This window comes from Dendropsophus ebraccatus, chromosome 4, assembly GCF_027789765.1.
Source record: "Dendropsophus ebraccatus isolate aDenEbr1 chromosome 4, aDenEbr1.pat, whole genome shotgun sequence".
Lineage (NCBI taxonomy): Eukaryota > Metazoa > Chordata > Amphibia > Anura > Hylidae > Dendropsophus > Dendropsophus ebraccatus.
The window spans coordinates 103,426,289-103,447,855 of record NC_091457.1 but is presented as its reverse complement, the minus strand read 5'-3'; the positions used below and the strand labels follow the sequence as shown (position 1 = coordinate 103,447,855).

Sequence of the window (21,567 nt, the reverse complement as noted above, 5' to 3'; positions counted from 1 at the left end):
ACAAAGAGCCGCCTACTGCGCCTGCGGACAGGAAGTAGCCGTTGCTGTAGCGACTAAGATGCTGCGCATGCTCAAAAGTGGTGCGTTTTGTTTCTATGGTAACACACTAACGCAGTTGGAGCATAGCGTGAGGTGATGGAGGCGAGCCCGGTGCTGCTGTACGGAGAAGCTGAGGGAATGGTGCGTAGTCTGCAAAGGTTTCCACTAAGAGAGACGGGCTCAGGAGGGTAAGATACCGGGCGAGTGACTTAATACAGCAACACACTAGTCACTGACTAACACCGAACACGAAAGCTGCCCCTGCCAGGAATAACAACCTAGAAAATGTAATGTCATGTATATAATAGCATAAGAGTGAGTGCAGGATGAGTACAGGGTATGTAATAGGAGTATAGGACCAGTACAGGGTATGTAATGTCATGTATGTAATAGCATAAGAGTGAGTGCAGCTCTGGAGTATAGGATGAGTACAGGGTATGTAATGTCATATATGTATACAGTGACCCCCCACCAGCATAAGAGTGAGCGCAGCTCTGGAGTATAATCCAGGATCAGTACAGGGTATGTAATGTCATGTATGTATACAGTGACCCCCCACCAGAATAAGAGTGAGTGCAGCTCTGGAGTATAGGATGAGTACAGGGTATGTAATGTCATGTATGTACACAGTGACCCCACCAGCATAAGAGTGAGTGCAGCTCTGGAGTATAGGATCAGTACAGGGTATGTAATGTCATATATGTATACAGTGACCCCCCCACCAGCATAAGAGTGAGTGCAGCTCTGGAGTATAGGATCAGTACAGGGTATGTAATGTCATGTATGTACACAGTGACTCCACCAGCATAAGAGTGAGTGCAGCTCTGGAGTATAGGATCAGTACAGGGTATATAATGTCATGTATGTACACAGTGACCCCACCAGCATAAGAGTGAGTGCAGCTCTGGAGTATAGGATGAGTACAGGGTATGTAATGTCATATATGTATACAGTGACCCCACCAGCATAAGAGTGAGTGCAGCTCTGGAGTATAGGATCAGTACAGGGTATGTAATGTCATGTATGTACACAGTGACCCCACCAGCATAAGAGTGAGTGCAGCTCTGGAGTATAATCCAGGATGAGTACAGGGTATGTAATGTCATGTATGTACACAGTGACCCCACCAGCATAAGAGTGAGTGCAGCTCTGGAGTATAATCCAGGATCAGTACAGGGTATATAATGTCATGTATGTACACAGTGACCCCCCCACCAACATAAGAGTGAGCGCAGCTCTGGAGTATAGGATGAGTACAGGGTATATAATGTCATGTATGTACACAGTGACCCCACCAGCATAAGAGTGAGCGCAGCTACGGAGTATAGGATCAGTACAGGGTATATAATGTCATGTATGTATACAGTGACCCCACCAGCATAAGAGTGAGTGCAGCTCTAAAGTATAATCCAGGATCAGGAACTCAGGATCAGTACAGGCTATGTAATGTAACGTATAGTAGGAAAAATAACTATTTGACATACTGCCGATATACTTTTTGCAAGATTTCCTACCCACAAAAAAATGGAGGGGTTTGTAATTTATATCGTAGGTACACTTTGTGAGAGACAGAATCTATGAAAAAAAAATCCAGGAAATCACAATGTATGATTTATAAATAATTATTTTGCAACCTTTGTTTGCAATTACAGAGTTCAGATGTCTTCTGTAGTTTGCAGACATTATAGCAGGGAGTTTGTCCCCACCAGCATAAGAGTGAGTGCAGCTCTGGAGTATAATCCAGGATCAGTACAGGGTATATAATGTCATGTATGTACACAGTGACCCCCCACCAACATAAGAGTGAGCGCAGCTCTGGAGTATAGGATGAGTACAGGGTATGTAATTTCATGTATGGACACAGAGACCCCACCAGCATAAGAGTGAGTGCCGCTCTGGAGTATAGGATGAGTACAGGGTATCTAATGTCATGTATGTATACAGTGACTCCACCAGCATAAGAGTGAGTGCAGCTCTGGAGTATAGGATGAGTACAGGGTATGTAATGTCATGTAAGTACACAGTGACCCCACCAGCATAAAAGTGAGCGCAGCTCTGGAGTATAATCCAGGATCAGTACAGGGTATGTAATGTCATGTATGTACACAGTGACCCCACCAGCATAACAGTGAGTGCAGCTCTGGAGTATAATCCAGGATGAGTACAGGGTATATAATGTCATGTATGTACACAGTGACCCCTCACCAGCATAAGAGTGAGCGCAGCTCTGGAGTATAGGATCAGTACAGGGTATATAATGTCATGTATGTACACAGTGACCCCACCAGCATAAGAGTGAGTGCAGCTCTGGAGTATAGGATCAGTACAGGGTATATAATGTCATGTATGTACACAGTGACCCCACCAGCATAAGAGTGAGCGCAGCTCTGGAGTATAGGATCAGTACATTGTATGTAATGTCATGTATGTACACAGTGACCCCACCAGCATAAGAGTGAGTGCAGCTCTGGAGTATAGGATCAGTACAGGGTATATAATGTCATGTATGTATACAGTGACCCCACCAGCATAAGAGTGAGCGCAGCTCTGGAGTATAGGATCAGTACATTGTATGTAATGTCATGTATGTACACAGTGACCCCACCAGCATAAGAGTGAGTGCAGCTCTGGAGTATAGGATCAGTACAGGGTATATAATGTCATGTATGTATACAGTGACCCCACCAGCATAAGAGTAAGTGCAGCTCTAAAGTATAATCCAGGATCAGGAACTCAGGATCAGTACAGGCTATGTAATGTAACGTATAGTAGGAAAAATAACTATCTGATATACTGCCGATATACTTTTTGCAACACAAAAAATGGAGGGGTGTGTAATTTATATCGTAGGTACACTTTGTGAGAGACAGAATCTATGGAAAAAAAAATCCAGGAAATCACAATGTATGATTTATAAATAATTATTTTGCAACCTTTGTTTGCAATTACAGAGTTCAGATGTCTTCTGTAGTTTGCAGACACTATAGCAGGGAGTTTGTCCCACACCTTTATACAGATCTCCAGATCTTTCAGGTTTCGGGACTGTCGCTGGGCAACATTGTATTTTAGCTCCCTCCAAAGATTTTCTATTGAGTTCTGGTCTGAAGACCTAGTTAGGCCACTCCAGGACCATGAAATGCTTTTCACAGAGCTACTTCTTAATAGCCGTGGCTGTGTGTTTCGGGTCATTATCATGCTGGAAGACCCAGCCCCCAACTGTCTTCAAGGGTTTTAATGAGGAAAGGAAGTTGTGTACAAAAATCTCACGACACATGGCCCCATCCATCGTCCCTAGAATATAGTGAAGATGTCCTGTCCCTTTTGCAGAAAAAGTGTGATGTTTCCACCACCATGCTTCATAGATACGCGAGTTCTTGGGTTACTTCTTCTTCCTCCAAAAACTGTGGGGTTCAATGTAAAAAGCTCTATTTTGGTCTTATCTCACCACATGACCTTCTCCCATGCCTCCTCTGGATCATTCAGATGGGCATTGGCAAACTTCAAATGGGCCTGGATATGTGTTGGTGGGAGCAGGGGAACCTTGCGTGCCCTGCAGGATTTTAATTAATTAAGGCATAGTGTGTTATTACTAATGGTACTATATAAGACTGTGGTCCCAGCTCCCTTCAGGTCATTTTCTAGGTCCTCCTGTGTAGTTCTTGGCTGATTCCTAAGATTTTTTTTTTTTCATTATCCTTACCCCACAAGGCGAGATCTTTCATGGAGCCCCAGGCCGAGGAAGATTGACAGTCATCTTGTGTTTTTGCCATTTTCTAATAATTGCACCAACAGTTGTTGCCTTCTCACCAAGCTGCTTGCCTATTGACCTGTAGCCCATCCCAGCTTTGTGCAGGTGTATAATTTTGTGTCTGGTGTCCTTACACAGCTCTTTGTTCTTGGCCATGGTGGAGAGGTTGGAGTGTGATTGATTGTGTGGACAGTTGTTTTTTATACAGGCAACGAGTTCAATCAGGGGCAATAAATACAGGTAATGAGTGCAGGGTAGGAGGAGCTTCTTATAGAGAAACTATCAGGTCTGTGAGAGATACAAAATTACACATCTCTCCATTCTTTGTAGGTGGGAAAATGTGCAAAATTGCCAGTGTATCAAATACTTATTTTCCACATTGTATGTTAGCAGTGACTTCCTCAGGATAAGTAATGTTATGTATGTATGCAGAATAGTAAGTCCAGCTCCAGACTGCATGCAACCCAGGATGAGCACAGGACTTGCAAGTAATGTAATATATGTACACAGAGACTCAGCATTTAATGTAGTTTTCTGTATACTGGTAACATGAGGGGAGTGTATAAAAAAAATAAGAAGGAAAAAAAATAAGATAAAGAACTGTCATTCTTTTTTTCTTTATCTTTTTTTATCTTTATTAAATAGTTTTTTCTAATAATGATAATAATACAAAACAAACAGTCATAGACAAGTTGGCTGCATATTTTAGAGATTACAAGGCACAATAAAGTAAATGTGAACTGCAACAAATGTCCATAATTCGTAGCCGAGTGTTCCATGTAATAATTCGTAATGTCTATATCAACAAACAGCAAGTAAATAACTAAAATATAGCAAATAGGTCATATGCAAATAGTCAAATATCAGATCATATTTCTCCCTATATTCATGACTATAATCAAAGAAAGAAACATTGGCCATAGGAGACCAGCAGACCAATAAAGAATGGTATGACAGACAGAAAGTAAGGGCCCTATTCCACCGGACGATTATCGTTCAGATTATCGTTAAATCGTTCGAATCTAAGCGATAATCGTTCGGTTGAAATGCAGTAACGATTAACGACCGAACGAGAAATCGTTGATCGCTTTATAAGACCTGGACCTATTTTTATCGTTGCTCGTTCGCAAAACGTTCGCAAATCGTTCGCATTGAATAAGACATCGTTCGGTCGTTCGCAATAGATACGAACGCAATAGCGAAGAAATACGGAAGAAGAAACGATCGCAATTACGATCATAAGTAACGATTATCGTTCCATGGAAATGAGTGAACGTTTTCAGGTCTTTCGCAATAGCGGTCGTTTGAGATCGTTAATCGTTAACGATTATGCTAACGATAATCGTCCGGTGGAATAGGGCCCTAAGTAAAGAGAAGGGAAAAGGGGAACACAAAAAGGTGGTAGTGTGTGTGTGTGTGTGTGTGTGTGTGTGTGTGTGTGGGGGGGGTTAATGGTAGGTACTGAGGAGAGGACAAATGAGGAATCTCTGGGATTGTAGAACTTCCAGAAGCTGATTTTCATGGCTAAGTCTGAGAAGAGGCCAACCAGGAGGTCATATCAGGGCTATCACAGAATAATAATAACCAAGTTGTCCAAGTCCAGGTAAACCTATTAATGAGATTATACACCTACTATTCTTATTATCAGATGGTTCAAGCAGCATGAGTACATAGAGAAGCTGAACATGCAGGCCATCCTTAATGCCTCTGCTGGCCAGGAGGAAATGATCAAGGATCTACTGGTGACACATGGACAGGTAATATTTGCATGGACAGTATATATAAGAAATGGCTTATCCGTCTATCTAGCTATCATATTAGGGCATGACCAGTATTCATCCATTTTCCTGTCCTCTTTCCATCCATGATTCCTCCTTCCCCTCTCTCCTCTCTGGCCTCTCTATAGCCACACATCTTGCTGCTTTTCTCTCTCTCTCTTAGGTTCCCACGCTGATTCACCAGTTGATCACTGTTGAGATCTGGAAGCAAAAAGTCTTCCCTGTGATCTGTCAGCTACAGGATTTCCAGCCGAAAAGCACATTCCCCCTGTACATGGTGGTAAGTTAAGCCACAAGATTTTGTGGCTTATGAGTATCCCCTCACAGCAGGCAGCAGGTAAGCAGTGCCATATACTGAGCAATGTCTCTTTCCTGCAGGTTCATCATGAGGCCACCATTATTAATCTTCTGGAAACAATATTCTACCACAAGGTGAGACTCATGGAAGCTTGTGTAACACTGTACAGTAGACATAGTGGTTTAGTACTAGGGTTCTAGGTAAAGATGAAAGAATCTACAGTATTAACAAAGCAAATCGTTAGGCCATCGACTTGTCAGCCAGCTGCCTTTGAACTTCGATTTAGGTAACCAGGGCAAAATTCAAAGGCAGCTGACTGACAAGCCGACGTCTGAGCATAACAAAGCAATTTGCTTCCTTAATACTGTAGATTCGCTCATCTTTAGTTCTAGGACCTGGATATTTGCATTCATGATTACCCCTGGGCCATAGAGGTGGTGGCCATGTGATTTTAGTATACTTTCAAACAAAAAGAAGTATGTAAAACATACAAGGCTGGCACACCAGATAATCAGTCAATTGTATAAACTTTGTTCACAAAAATAGACAAAATCACACTGTATATACACAGGAGTGTTTACGCCACAAGTATAAAAACAATTAAAACCATAGCTCCATGGGAATAAATGGTGTTACAAATCCCCAGAGGTAAACCTCAATGCAGTAACACTTCCCCCCTTGCAAATGAGTAAAAAATAATATTTAATTGAAAGGGGGGGGGGGGGGGCGCACAAGCCTAAACTGGGTGCTTTCTATTACAGACCAATAACCAATTGTAGTTCAACAGAAAAGAACAGATGTGTGTTATAAAAAGGAGCACTATGAAAATATTTATTACAAGTTCCATAAAGCGAAAAATCTATACAATGGCATAGGAACAAAACAGAATCCCTATACACTATTTAAAAGCACTTAAACTATCCACAACCTTGAGGGAACCATACAATAAAAGGACCCCCCGGGCCTGCAACACGGCAAACGGTACAACCCACATACAAAAATATGGTGGATAATGTCAGCTCACCTGTCTTTGTCCCGAATCTATTAGTTGGATTGAAGGGGGGTGTGCGGATCCCGGGTAGCCAGCCCGCTTGTTACAGAGAATATTCCACAGGAAAAAGGTAGGTGGATCCAGCACTTCCAAAAGGAAAAAAAAGATATACTGCTAAAACTTGAAACTTTATTCCATCTTGATTAAAAGCTGTGATTCACTCCTAGGAGTGCAGTGGCTGAACGACGCGTTTCGCGCATGCACGCTTAGTCATGTTTATTATACCACATACCATCTGAAAAAATATAATATATGAGTAAATAAACAAAATAAGCTAGAGCACTCTGCTCTCTGCACCTCTCTGCTTAAAGAATTGACATGTCCACGCGGGGGGGGGGAGGTGTTCCACACGGAATCTCAGCACCGATTCCGTAGTGTGAACAGGGCCTAAGATATAAAAAGTGCAAGTGCTTAAGTATATACACAAACAATACCTGGCCCAGATATAAAGTCCAGTGCATAAACAAATGGTCCTGTCTAGTAACTTGAAACAACAACAGAGCATCAGAGATAAAATGCAATTCAAAAAATCTCAAAAATCTGACCAGTGTCCAAATAGCAGTCACGGCTATAAGAAAGCCATTCTCAGTCCGACAACAGATGGAGCATGTGGGACTCAGCGGATATAACCCTCCTTTCTCCCCCCTCAATACTTACTTATTTTTCCCGTCTTTGGTTACAAATTTTCCTTGTGCTTTTCATGGCTTTCATTCCTATAGCTGTGACTGCTATTTGTACACTGGTCAGATTTTTTAGATTTTTTTTGCATTGCATTTTATCTCTGATGCTCTATTGTTGTTGCAGGTTACTAGACAGGACCATTTGTTTATGAACTTTATGTCTAGGAATTGTTTGTGTATATACTTTAGCACTTGCACTTTTTACACCTTACTTGACGGATATTATTTATTGCTTATTTACAAGGAGGGAAGTGTTACTGCATTGAGGTTTACATCTGGGGATCTGTAACACTATTCATTCCCATGGAACTATAGTTTGTATTGTTTTTAAGTTTGTGGAGTGTATGTACAGTGTGATTTTGTCTAGTTTTGTGATCTAATAAAGTTTATACAATTGACTGATTATCTGGTGGGCCAGCTTTTTGTGTTTTACATACTTCTTTTTGTTTGGATGCATACATGATTTATTGGTATGTGCAGGCTGTCCACCCATTTATGACTTTTATTACATATTTAGCTGTGCATGTCTGTTCCTCATTTGAAACATGTGTTTTAGTAGTTTCACTGCTGTTATTGAGCCTTTGATTGTTCCATCCATAGCGTACAGATATTTCTCATTTTCTGTATTTTAGGGGCAGGACTAGAGGTAGATTGTGTGCCAGTAATACTCACACAGACACTTTCTTTTCTGTACTTGTCTGGCTAACTACAGAACCACTTTTCTTCCCCTCTGCTGTGTGATGACACAATGCTGATGAAAGTGCACTGGACTAAACACACTGGCACTGTACTAAGTGATAATTTACAGTACAGGGGTTAGTGATGCACTGGGGGTGCAAGGTGCTATGTAAGCAGAAATAAACAGTAATGCCACAGCAAAGAAGGGGTTATACCAAGCACCCTGCTGCTGCATTATGAAAACCTGCAGATTAAAGGAAAGGGGAGTTTACAGAAGGCTGCACTCTGTACATACAGTAGTACGGACACTAGTATTCACACAAAAAACAGCTGCCCTGAGCTTTGTTGGGGTAAGGGATGAGAGGGAAGCCATGTCGCTCCATTTGCCTTTCAGGCACAGTATGGACCCTCTGAAAGAGACAGACAGACTGAAAGATTGCAGCTTTACAGCCCAGGCTCTCTTCTGCTCTTTTGTGCATACAACTAGCTAAGCCCCACCACTACTTCCCATTTTTTGCCTTGGTGTCCTTGTTATCAGAGATGAACAGAGCCTAATAACAGGTAGTGGACAGCAGGCTAATACTTTTAGGGCTGTTTTTTTCTAGAGTAAGGAGTCATTTTTGGTAAATTTACAAATATTTTAGGAATCACATAGGCGATCACATGGAGGGAAGTTGGTTAAATGGGCACTGTCACACAAAAAAAAACCTTTTTGATATGTCATAAAGAATAAGCCAGGAAAAGTCCATGCTCAGTGCATTCGCTCCCAACTCTGTAACATGATCGAGCCGGCTGCATAATGTAAGTTTATGGTGTTGTCTCACTCACATAGACTTAATGCCAAGCATCTCCCTGCTGATTCCCTTGAACATTCAGACCTTGGATGATAAAAAAAAAAAAATTTGACATGTCTCCGTAAGATAACAAAAGTTCTTGGGTCCAAGAGCATTGTGGAAATGGTTCCAATTTGGCAGGTAGAGGTGAGGATGCACGCTAGAATGTCAGCTATCCCAAAAGTGACCAGTAGAACATAGAAGATAAAAAAAGTCCAACAGCATCCAATATTCAGAAATATTCTTCAAGCTTTACTGTATTCCGAGGACATAACAGCAATGTTTCGATCCTATTGGTTTTCATAAAATGCCTGATAAAGGCCCATAGGGTTGAAACGTCGTTCTTATGTACTCAGAATACTAATAAAACCTAAAGAATATTTCTGAACATCGGAAGCTGTTGGAACACAATGGCAACCACTTAAACTGCAAATTGTCAGAACCCTTAAAAATCTCAGCAGTCAATCTGCACAGGTGACAGGTGTATAACACAGCATAGTGATAAAGCTGTGTGCATTTCCTGTTTCTTCCCAATGTCCAGGCATGTCAAGTGTCATTGTGATATAAACCACTGTAAGGCAATAACTGCAGGTGCTGGGAGTAGGAAGTGTCCATCTCCGGAGTCTGGATTCTATCTGGTCTCATTTTCTTCTTGATGAAGGACAGAGCATTCTGGGATATTAATAGTAACAGGACAGTGAACAAATTGAAATGATTGAAGGAAAATCCTAAAAATCTACTGATGCTAAAATTCCATAAGTATCTTTGTGAATAGTGATGATGAGTTCATAGCAGATTATGTGCGTGTTGTGTTGCATTGTCACTTTCTGTCTTTACCAGGACGTATGTGAATCTGCAGAGGACCTAGTATTGGATCTCATTGATTATTGTCATCGAAAGCTGACATTGCTGCTGTCAAGTTCTTCTGAAGGGCCGATACCAGGCCAGGACAGATTGCTGCCAAGTTCTGGCAGTGAGACCTCATCACTGGAGGTACAGTAAATGATTCATCGCCGGATTCTGAGTCGGGCTGGGGGGGGGGGGGGTGCACAGCAAGACAAAGACTTCATTTTACTGCAAAACATTTCTACAGCCTCCTCCTTAGGGAAAGAACTTTACAATGTATCCTGGACATGTCTGCACATAGAACAGGCATACAAATACAGTTAGTTCTGTATACAGACTTACACCCCCATATCCTGCAACATTTCTATCTATTTAGTCTGTGCAGTACAGGTATTAAAGTCTCACATTCTGGAGTATATAACAGTACAGGAATGTTTTAAGAGGGGCGACATATGGAAGTAAATGTCTGTGAAGATTTTTGGCACTGGAGATATGTAACATAAAGTAGTGATCATGGGAGGGGGGGGGGTTCCTTCACTTCCTGTCACTCATCTCATTAGAAAACAGTAAAGTCATCCTATCAAGCTTAAAGATTGTGTCACTTAGTAATGGCTGATAACATAGACCAATAACCTATCAGTCAGCCTCTCCCCAGCCAGAAATGACAGGTTACAGGAAGCAATAGATCCAGATAAAGAGACTGTAATGTCCCTTTAAGAGGAATTTTCTGATTTTAATTGACGCTTCATCCACTGTATATTCCACAACCTTCTACTAGATCGTATGTAAGCAATAAATGTTTCTATCCACTGAGATCAGATATCATGTTGAGAAATAAAACAAAGTCTATCACAGCATATAAACCACATAAGACTAGACAGGACATGCAGTACATCTAATAGACAGCAGAAGCACTAACCCCAAATCACACAACAGAGATGATCCACACTATGCAGCCACAACACTCAAGTACTATCATCTACCAGAATGAAAAAAAAAACGGTTGTGGTAGAGATATTCTGCCTAGGATTCTATACATTATATGCACCACTTTAAAATACACCATGTGAAATACACCACCCAGGCACACCACCAACAGCTTGGTTCATATCTCACAATATATTGCATATTGCTGCAAATATCTGTGGGGTTTGAGGTTTTTTGTAGTAATGCACAGCACCTAGTGTCTCGTTGGATAAGCAGGTTGTATCAGTACACTACAGAAGAAGGAAAGCAGAGATACTTGAAATACTTGTGTACAGTTTTCCAATAATATTGTATCCTTTGTAATCCCATTCTTCTACACCAGGAACTGAAACAGCAGGCTGAGGCCCTGGACTTTGAAATTGCCATGAAGTGTCTTTCTGTTCTGCGGTACATTACTGACCACACAGACAGGTGAGGAGCAGGGTTAATGGACATGGTGGTGATGTGGTGTATTGTGCCAAGACTAACATATATTATGTATATACAGTCTCATGCTAAGTGTTACCACACGACTTCTCAATACTCATAACATTCCCTGTGTCCTGGTGGAACTGCTGCACAGATGCCCCTGGAGTCGGCGCAGTAAAGGTACGGACAGTGTGTATCCCTCAAAACTATTCATTCTCTTTTATCTCTGCCATTACACGAGAAGAGAAGGCATATGTAGAATTCACTATGCATGTCATCCTCTACATTCTGCAGGTCAGCTGCAAAAATATGAGAGTGGCCGCTGGTTGTCAGTGCCAGCTGAGGACCAGCAGAAGATGACAAAGCTGGACGGTCAGGTGTGGATATCTCTGTACAACCTGCTGCTGAGGCCAGATTGCCAGCAGAAGTACAACCTCAACAACTTCACCAGGGGACAGCTTCTCAAGGTGGTGCCCCGTACTGATTTTTTTTTATTGCACTTTAAAGTTTCCAATTTGTCTATCTACCTATCTCAAGAGAAAGGAAAGGATCATGGAAAGGATCATGTGTTAATGCCTTAATTTTATCTTCTAATCTTTTTTTTGTTAGCTTCGCAGTTATCTTACAGAAGTCCTCATTGATCAACTGCCCAACTTAGTGGACCTGCAGCGATTTCTCAGTCATCTGTCTGTGAGCGAACCAGCGCCGGCAAAGAAGGAACTCATCCTAGAGCAGGTATAATAGTATGGATTTCAATAGACATACAATTAAGTTGTCATGCTAATGGTGCGTTTATACGAAACGATAATTGGCCCGATCGTACGATTAACGATGTCGGAGTAACAATTTTTTTTTCATAACGATCAGCGTTTAGACGGTACGATATATTGCGATCGCGCGCCCGCAGCCTGGCCCGTCTGCAGACCGCATTCCCCCCCCGCCCGCCGCGGCCCCCCGCTCGCTGCCCGGCCCCCTGCGCCGGCTCGATCGCCACCCCCGCCGCCGCTCTGATCCCCCAGCTCGCAGCCCGGCCCCCTGCTCATCCGCAGCCCCCTGCACCGGCTCGATCGCCACCCCCGCTCTGATCGCCGCCGCTCCGATCGCCCCCTGCCCCCACTCCAATCGCCCCCCCCCCCCCCCCCCGCCACCGCCACTCCGATCGCCCCCGCAGGCCCGTGGGCATACGTTACCTGCTCCACGCAGCAGGTCTTCCGACATCCCCGACTCCGCTCTTCAGTGCACTGATTGGCTGAAGAGGGGAGTCGGGAATTTCAAACGCCTCCTCTTCAGCCAATCAGTGCTCCTCTTCAGCACTGATTGGCTGAAGGGGAGCCGTTTGAAATTCCTTCAATGCTGCCTTGCATTGATTGGCTGAAGAGGGGAGTCGGGAATTTCAAACGGCTCCTCTTCAGCCAATCAGTGCTGCCTTGCATTGATTGACTGAAGAGGGGAGCCGGGAATTTCAAACGGCTCCCCTTCAGCCGATCAGTGCTGAAGAGGAGCACTGATTGGCTGAAGAGGAGCCGTTTGAAATTCCCGGCTCCCCTCTTCAGCCAATCGGTGCACTGAAGAGGGGAGTCGGGGATGTCGGAAGACCTGCTGAGCGGAGCAGGTAACATATGGTCGCGGCAGGGGCGATCGGAGAGGCGGCGGCGGGGGGGGGTCGACTGGAGCGGCGGCGGGGGGGCGTTCAGAGCGGCGGCAACAGCGGGGGTGGCGATCGAGCCGGCGCAGGGGGCTGCGGATGAGCGGGGGGCCGGGCGGCAGGCGGCCGGACTATCGCGCGACGACTGTTTACATGGAACGATCGTCGAATTTTTTCCGAACGACGAACGACGATTTAATGACATGTTGAAAGATCAAAACGAACGATTTCTCGTTCGTCGTTTGATCGTTCGCTGCATTTACACGTACGATTATCGTCCGAATTCGATCATTATCGCGCAAATTCGCGCGATAATCGTTATGTGTAAACGCAGCATAATGCTAAGTTTACACGGAGCGATTATCGGGCGAATTTTCGCGATAACGATCGAATTCGAACGATAATCGTACGTGTAAACGCGGCGAACGATCGAAAAATCGTTCATTTTGATCTTTTAACATGTTTATAAATCGTCGTTCGTAGTTCGCAAAAAATTCGCCGATCGTTCCGTGTAAACAGTCGTCGGGCGATAGTCCGGCCGCCCAAAGCCCCGCCCGGCCCCCCGCTCGCAGCCCGGCCCCCCGCTCATCCGCAGCCCCCTGCGCCAGCTCAATCGCCACCCCGCCGCTCTGATCGCCACCCCCGCCGCCGCTTCAATCGCCACCCCCGGCGCTCCGATCGCCCCCCGCTCCAATCGCCCCCACCGCCGCAGCCAAGAGCATATGTTACCTGCTCCGCGCAGCAGGTCTTCCGACATCCCCGGCTCCCCTCTTCAGCGCATTGATTGGCTGAAGAGATGAGCCGGGAATTTCAAACGGCTCCTCTTCAGCCAATCAGTGCTCCTCTTCAGCACTGATTAGCTGAAGGGGAGCCGTTTGAAATTCCCGGCTCCCCACTTCAGCCAATCAATGCACGGCAGCACTGATTGACTGAAGGGGAGCCGTTTGAAATTCCCGGCTCCCCTCTTCAGCCAATCAATGCACGGCAGCACTGATTGGCTGAAGGGGAGCCGTTTGAAATTCCCGGCTCCCCTCTTCAGCCAATCAATGCACGGCAGCACTGATTGGCTGAAGGGGAGCCGTTTGAAATTCCTGGCTCATCTCTTCAGCCAATCAATGCGCTGAAGAGGGGAGCCGGAGATGTCGGAAGACCTGCTGCGCGGAGCAGGTGACATATGCTCTTGGCCGCGGCGGTGGGAGCGATCGGAGCGGCCGCGATTTATATGCCAGAGTCTCTATTCACCGCTTCATGTGAAGGGAATAACACTGACCCACAGAATAAAGATTAAACAAGTGACATTTTTGGAAGGGTTTTCTCCAAATTTAATTCCACTGTTATGTGGTTAAAGGGGGTTTCTGTTCTAAATATATCAGCTATGGACAGGATGGGCTCATAACTGATCAGCAGGGTGCAGGCTCCAGTAGGGTGCAGCTCGCCAGTCTATTTTGCCCAGAAAACCCCTTTAAGTGTAAACTGGTCAGTTTACTGCTGTGTAGTGGAGTGCACAAAATGCATCATGTTGTTTTTGCGCAGACTAATAATTTGCGCTTGCTTTCCCTGGTGGGAAGATGTGAAGGAGTTGTAAATTTTCATCTGTGCAGTAGCTTTCGTGCAGTTTAATACCTGTGTTTTTTGTGTGGGGGTTTTGCGCAAATGTTTACACAACACTTCAGTGCATTTTTTTTCAATGTGTTTTCTCAGAATTTCTTAAAAGCAAATATGAAACCACTATGTTTGGAACGCAGTGCAGACCACACCCCGATTTCTCCCAACATTGCTGCTTAATGATGCTGAAAATCCCAGCAGCATTTTGAGGCTATTGAGGGAGTAACTGGAGTATGAGGCTGGTTTCCATTGCGTTCCAAACGCATATCTGGAAACACTGCTTAAAGGGGTAGTGCGGCGCTAAACAATTACAGTGGTACCTTGGTTTAAGAGTAACTTGGTTTAAGAGCGTTTTGGTTTAAGAGCTCACAGTTTTTCCAAAATTGTGACTTGGTTTAAGAGCATTGCTTTGGTTTAAGAGCTCCCTGTATTGGGTGGGAGGGGAGTGGAGGAGGGGCATGGTCTACATAGCGGGGTCTACAGCACTGTACTCTGACCCAGGAAGTCTCCCTCACCTTCCAAATCATAGCAGATCCACTTCAGGCTGGGGCTTACATCAGGGGACAGGACTGTGGAGGTAATCTCTTCATAGCTGTAACCCCTCTCTCCCCGGACAGAGAGTGCTGCATGTATGTGCCCACATCTGCCCTGCTCACGCCTTCATGCTCCCTGCAGTCTCTGTCCGCCCTTGTGTTTCCCATCCTCTTCATTACTGTACAGTAACTTATAATATCACATATTCTGCTGTTTCTGAATGTTTGTTTCATCTGTTTTACATGTTATTCAGAATAATAAATCATTATTTTTGGGGTGTGGAACCAATTGTCTGCATTTCTAGGATTTCTTATGGGAAAATTTGCTTTGGTTTAAGAGTGGATTTGGATTACAAGCACGGTCTCGGAACGAATTATGCTCATAATCCAAGGCACCACTGTATTCACAAAATAACACACAATACAAAGTTATACAACTTTGTAATGTGTGTTATGTATGTGAATGGCCCCCTTCCCCGTGTTCCCCCCACCCACACTAGACCCGAAGTGTGGTGCATTATACTCACCGCATCTTGTGTCGACCCCCGTCCGCCATCTTGAGTCAATGACGTAGCCTTCGTGAGGCTGTCCAAATCGCTCCATCCGTCCCTCATGCTGGCCCCTCTCTGCCGCGTCATCAGCAGCTCAGCCGCGATTGGCTGAGCATAACTGTGCTCAGCCAATCGCGGCTGAGCACAGTTATGATGCGGCAGAGGGGGACCGGCGTGAGTATTGGATGGAGCGGTTCGGACGGCCTCCCGAAGACTACGTCATTGTCCCAAGATGGCGGACGGGGGTCGACACGAGTTGCGGTGAGTATAATGCATCACACTTCGGGTCTAGTGTGGGTGGGGGGAACACGGGGAAGGGGGCCATTCACTAACATAACATACATTACAAAGTTGTATAACTTTGTAATGTGTGTTATTTTGTGAATAATTGTTTAGCGCCGCACTACCCCTTTAAGAAGATATGAGAAAAGAAACACTTTATTTGAAAACCCTAAACACTCATTTTTCTGAAAACCTACATATATTTTACATGCATAATAATTTAGACCAGTTGTATGTAAGAAAAAAATCTGAAGAATTTGTCATTTATTCACTTACATCTCTGTTCATTCTGGGCTTAGGAGTCCTGTGGGTGGCACTAATCATTGGTTGGACAGCTTTCTATATGCACACTCATACACAGAAGGGGGAGGCTTTCATAATTGACTACGCCCACTGAATAGGAACTCTTTCAGTAGGTCATTTGAGGGTAGCATAAACTAGCAAGAAGCTGAACAGAATAATGTATCAATTGTATCTGTGCAGCTGATATCTAAGACTCAGAGCACTGCACTCTAGTCCTCTCCATTGTGTGTGTGCTCAGTAGTCCTTGATATTCATGAGTACCAGCTCCCTCTGCCCACCATCCGCTAATATGCAGTTGTCTCTCTATACTTTATGTATACTGTGCATAGGCCTACAGCTGTCAATCAGCAGCCGGAGCGCAGAGGAAGTGGTGCAGCATGAAGCTAATTCTCGTGCATACTAGGAGAATAGCTAAACCAAATGTTGTATGTAATAGATTGTTCTGTTCAGCATATCTGTCACTAGTGTCTGTATAAGTCAGAATATCTTTAAGTCAGAAATTTCAATAAGTCACAAGTTATAGTGAATGTTTCCCCAACAAAACTATATTAATCTGATCAGCTCCTCCCGCTCAATTGTGTGATGCTGGTGCATTAGACAGCTTAGTCATGGTGATGGGTTTCCTTCAAATCTGCACACAGCTTTCTAGAATATATGAAGTGGAGAAAAGGAAAGATTTGTGCTTCTGTTTTATTTAGGTCTCAAGATTGTCCTAAATAGATACAATTGTAAAACAAAAAGTATGAGAACAGGTTTGCAGTGCCTGGCTAAAAGTAAATAACCATTCCATTCTGTTGTTTTATCTTCTTCCCACCTCCCTGCCTGTTTCAGGTTCCAGAAGTCTTGGACTCCATAATAAGAGAGAATTCTGGCAAATGGAAGGCAATAGCAAAGCACCAGGTGAAACATGCCTTCTCTCCTAGTGACAGTGACCTGCGTCACCAGGCCCAGAGGTCAGTGTGAAAGATCTGAGTATATATAAATGCCCCAGTCTGTAGAAAAACACAATGTTCTGATGTCATTATAATCATACACAGGTGGGCGCAGACCTATAACATGGATGTAATGGAAACTCTAGCGCCAGATAAGCCCAAGTGTGGATCCTGTGGGGCAGAGGCTGTCAAACGCTGCTCCCGCTGCCAGAATGAATGGTACTGCAACAGGTAGGTCCCAAGAGATGCACCTAACATTACGAGTACCTGGACAGGTATCATATTCTGGGGAATTGTAATTAAGGACCAGTAAAGGATATGTAATGTATCAACACAGATACTGCACCAGCAGAAGAGTAAAAATCCAGAATGCATATTTATATTTTTGACATCCTTAACAATTGTAATTGATGTAGCTGAATTAAAATAATTCTGCCATGTAGATTGGGCCAAAATTACATCACAGATAATATAGGTTTGTAATAACTCTAAATAATTCTTAGATTGATTGTTTAAGAGCTGAATTTTGTGTTTTTTTGTGTTGTTATTATCTTATCTAGAAATTACTTGATTGATCTGAAACAGTTATTTGTGACATTATAGCAAAAATAGAAGAAATTATATTTTCTTACCAAGGTAACTTGCTTGTTCTCCATATAAACGTTTACCGTATTTCTTTTCTGTCACAGGCAGTGTCAGGTCAGTCACTGGCAGAAACATAAGAAAGCCTGTGACCTAGTGAGTGAGGCCATGAAGAAGATAAAGGAGGAGATGAAAACTCAGATGTAAAACTGTTACCATGAGAATTGCTTTTCTGCCAACAAAGCCCTAAAGCCTTAAAGGAAAGCTGCACTGACACATTCAATCTAGGGCTACACAGACACTTTGGTTAGAGGACACAAAAGATCACCTAGCATCACACTTAAAGGGGTTATCCAGCGCTACAAAAACATGGCCACTTTTCCCCCTACTATTGTCTCCAGTTCAGGTGCAGTTTGCAATTAAGCTCCATTTACTTCAATAGAATTGAGTTTGAAAACCCCACCCAAACTGGAGACAACAGTAGGGGGAAAGTGGCCATGTTTTTGTAGTGCTGGATAACCCCTTTAATGCTAGTAAATGTGACAAAGTTTTGGTCACAAGTCGCATGCAACATTGTTACTATTGCCTTCAATGCAGGTTACTTGCGACTTCTCTTCAATTTGGCTATTTTGTTAACAGCCCAAGTTGGGCAAAAACAAGTCACAAAACATTATGGTCGCACGGCTTGATTTGCTGTAGCCCCAGCCTTATGGGTAGAGTGTTCCTTTAAATTGTTTAAGATGACTCTTTATCATGGCAGAGCTCTGCCCATACCATTGACCAGTATACTTTCTTATTAATATTATTATTTATTAAGTCTGTAGGTATTTTGTCTTGTCTTGGTGAGTTCTGAATAGTCTTTGTTCTGTGTTCACTTTATTAAATGCCTATGTATCATACATTTCATTTTCTGTTCAGTTTGCACCTGAAGTTTGTTGCAAAAATAAATGCATTCATTGTTCTTATATATAAATCTGAGTGTGGCATAATAATTGCAAAAACATATCCAAAAATATGGCACTGGATACCTGCTCAATATGTATTACTTTGGGGCCATTTCCCATGATACATTGCCAGAACTGCAGATTGGACAGCAGGTACATGTAAGTATGAACACTCAAGTGTCTTGTATAGAAAGCTGAACACAATAGGCTGATAAATTTAGAGCTCACTCTGACCACTACTGTATCCAATATATCTGTTCCACTTTCTATTGTATGTGGGTGAATACAGAAGTAGCAGGCTGTGAAACTAGTACTCTCAGCATGCAATAGAAGCTGCAGACTGTTGGTATAATGGAACTTTTGACAACTGAAGAGCACTGGTGTGAAAGCTTAGAGATGTAATTTCGTGAGACCAGGTTATAAATGCTGCGTAGTATCAGCGTGCTAGTGAACACCTCATTGTGGCTTCCTGCTTGCGTAGTGTCAGGAGCGAGATGATAGGATGTGGTGGCCAGTGGACTGCATGGAACTGACGTCTGCAGCTTCTATACATCACACCCAGAACCCATGATGAGGCAGCACATGAGCTGAGCCCGGTCTTATCAGTAACCCCACTGCCAGCAGCAAGAAAAACTCACTAAAGATCCAGAATAATATTCAATTACAAGTAAAGAATCAGTGCAACTCAGCTTTCTCAGGCTGCTGAATATAATGGCATATGAACCAAGAACAGATAAGTGAAGGATAAATGAATAACAATCTAAACTGAGTAAAAGTAACTGCACCTTATGACAAAGATTAAAACGGGACATAAAGCAATAGAGACTCAATAATAAAAAAAAGTTTTTTTTTCCTGTGAACTTGGACAGTTATAAAACAAGCCTATGATAAAGAAAAAAATTGAAAGGTGACAAAAGTGCAATAAATATAAAAGAGATGGACTTGGTCCTCTTATATTAGTAATGTGAATAAGTGCATATACACATGGTGAGGACTATTTTTTTGTGTGATATGTTTTTTCTTTAAAGAGAATAAAAATAAAGATACATATTTTTTAGAAAATCACTCATATTTTTTCAGATTATGTACTTAAATGGGTATTCCAGCAAAAAACTATTTTTCCCAGTCATTGAAACACATTACAAAGTTATAAAACTTTGTAATATGCATCAATCACCTATCTGCCCCCTTCCCTATCTCCCCCCCCCCCAACCACCCACCAGGAAGTGAAGTAAACTCATTCTTACCTAATGACTGTTGACCCCAGGCTGCTCTGTGGCAGCCATTTTGTGACAATAACATCATCAAGAGGGAGGCGGATCTAAGCCCTGTTAAGCCAGCCTCTCTTTGTCAGATGACTCAGGTTGCTCAGCTCTGATTGGCTGAGCAAGCAGTAAGCCATCTAACAGTTTTATAGAGTCAGTTAGACATCACAGGAGACAAAGTGCATCATGGGAAAGCCCAAACCAGGAAGTAAAGAAAAAATGAAGACACCAACTGGAGCTTCAGGGACCTGCAAACAGCCAGAAATTCAAACAGAAACAGACTCAGGAGGGATGGTAAATCTGAAAACTATGTCTATAATTGATTGATTGTTTTTTTATCAGTGCAGAAGTACCCTTTTAAGAACATAAGAGAATCAAATTTATACAAATTCAGTGCTATATAGGCATACATATCTAGATTTGACATTAAAGTGTAATTTAAAATATTTTTGCAGAAATTAATAGTACAAGCGATTTTAAGACACGCTGTAATAGCCTTTTTCTGTACTCAAAAAGCTGTCTTGCAGTTGCAGCCTGCCCCCCCCCCTCACTTCTTATCTGTGCATTATTAGGCAAAGCCGTCTACGTTACAGAGGAGCAAAGTGAAGTGTCCATTATAACCCATGGAGGGGGGGGGAGGGGGATGAGTGAGAAAGAAGAAGAGACAAGCAGCAATACAGTTGGCAGACTGTCTGGGCACCTAAAATGCTGGATTCACAAGTCAGAAAGGTCAGTGTTCATCTGGGAACTTGGTGAGATGAGATTGCAGGATGATATGTTGTGCAGGGCTGCCTTTTCTCCTCTCATTTATTCCCCTCGACCCCTCCCTCTCCTGCTTCTTCTGAAGTGAGGGGGGAGGCTGCAAAACAGCATTTTGACTACAGAAGGAAACTCTTTTGCTTAATAAAACCTATTACAGAGTTTCTTAAAATCGCGTGTACTATTGGCATTTATAAATTTTAGAAAAATGATATTTAAATGACAGTTACGCTTTATGTTGTCTGCGAGAGTAGACTGACAATCTCTGTTATAAGATATTTTGACTTTATTGGTCATTACATAGCTTTCCCCACATCAGCTATAACTAAGGTGGCATGTTGTTGCTAAGATGACATATGAGTGACTTATATTTTCTTGTGAATTCTTGAACCTTGGTAAGTAAATATGGAGCATCCACTCACCCATGAAGACTTGAGCTTTTGTGGGCACAGACACAGTATCCTCCAGTACATATAAGTGGATACTGCTCTCATTAGATAAAGTGACAGGAAGTTCAGTTCAAAGACAAGGAAAAAGGTCAGAGAGAGAGAATGGGGGGTGTTTCCTGATATTAATGGATGGGTGGAGGTAGACAAGAATGGCAGGATGATGCTCTGGAGACCTGGTAAGGAAGGCTGATGAATGTTCATATGAACAACTGGAGACTATTTATCATTTCAGACTGAATCGTGTCCTCCATTCACATTACTACCCTACAGACCAGACCCAAGACTCCCCATGTTAATAAATTGCCCTCAATACTACAGTCATCATGTTGATGAATTGTTCCCCATATGCCAGGACCCATTTTGAGGAATTA

The 21,567-nt window shown here is 43.1% G+C and overlaps 1 protein-coding gene across 2 annotated transcripts; it reads left to right on the top strand.

Moving 5' to 3' along the window:
* Positions 1-55: 55 nt before the first annotated feature.
* On the top strand, positions 56-18,747 carry ZMYND10 (zinc finger MYND-type containing 10). 2 transcript variants are annotated; one of them, XM_069968672.1, is made up of 12 exons: positions 56-227; positions 5,436-5,544; positions 5,729-5,845; positions 5,944-5,997; positions 9,946-10,098; positions 11,261-11,349; positions 11,426-11,535; positions 11,641-11,813; positions 11,956-12,081; positions 17,097-17,218; positions 17,303-17,428; positions 17,887-18,747. In XM_069968672.1, the coding sequence occupies exons 1-12, from the start codon at positions 136-138 to the stop codon at positions 17,984-17,986; spliced, it is 1,371 nt and encodes a 456-aa protein (XP_069824773.1). In that variant the 5' UTR covers positions 56-135; the 3' UTR covers positions 17,987-18,747. The 2 variants fall into 2 exon arrangements, with proteins under 2 accessions (XP_069824773.1, XP_069824774.1); XM_069968673.1 differs by having other exon boundaries at positions 58-227; positions 11,426-11,526.
* Positions 18,748-21,567: the final 2,820 nt, after the last annotated feature.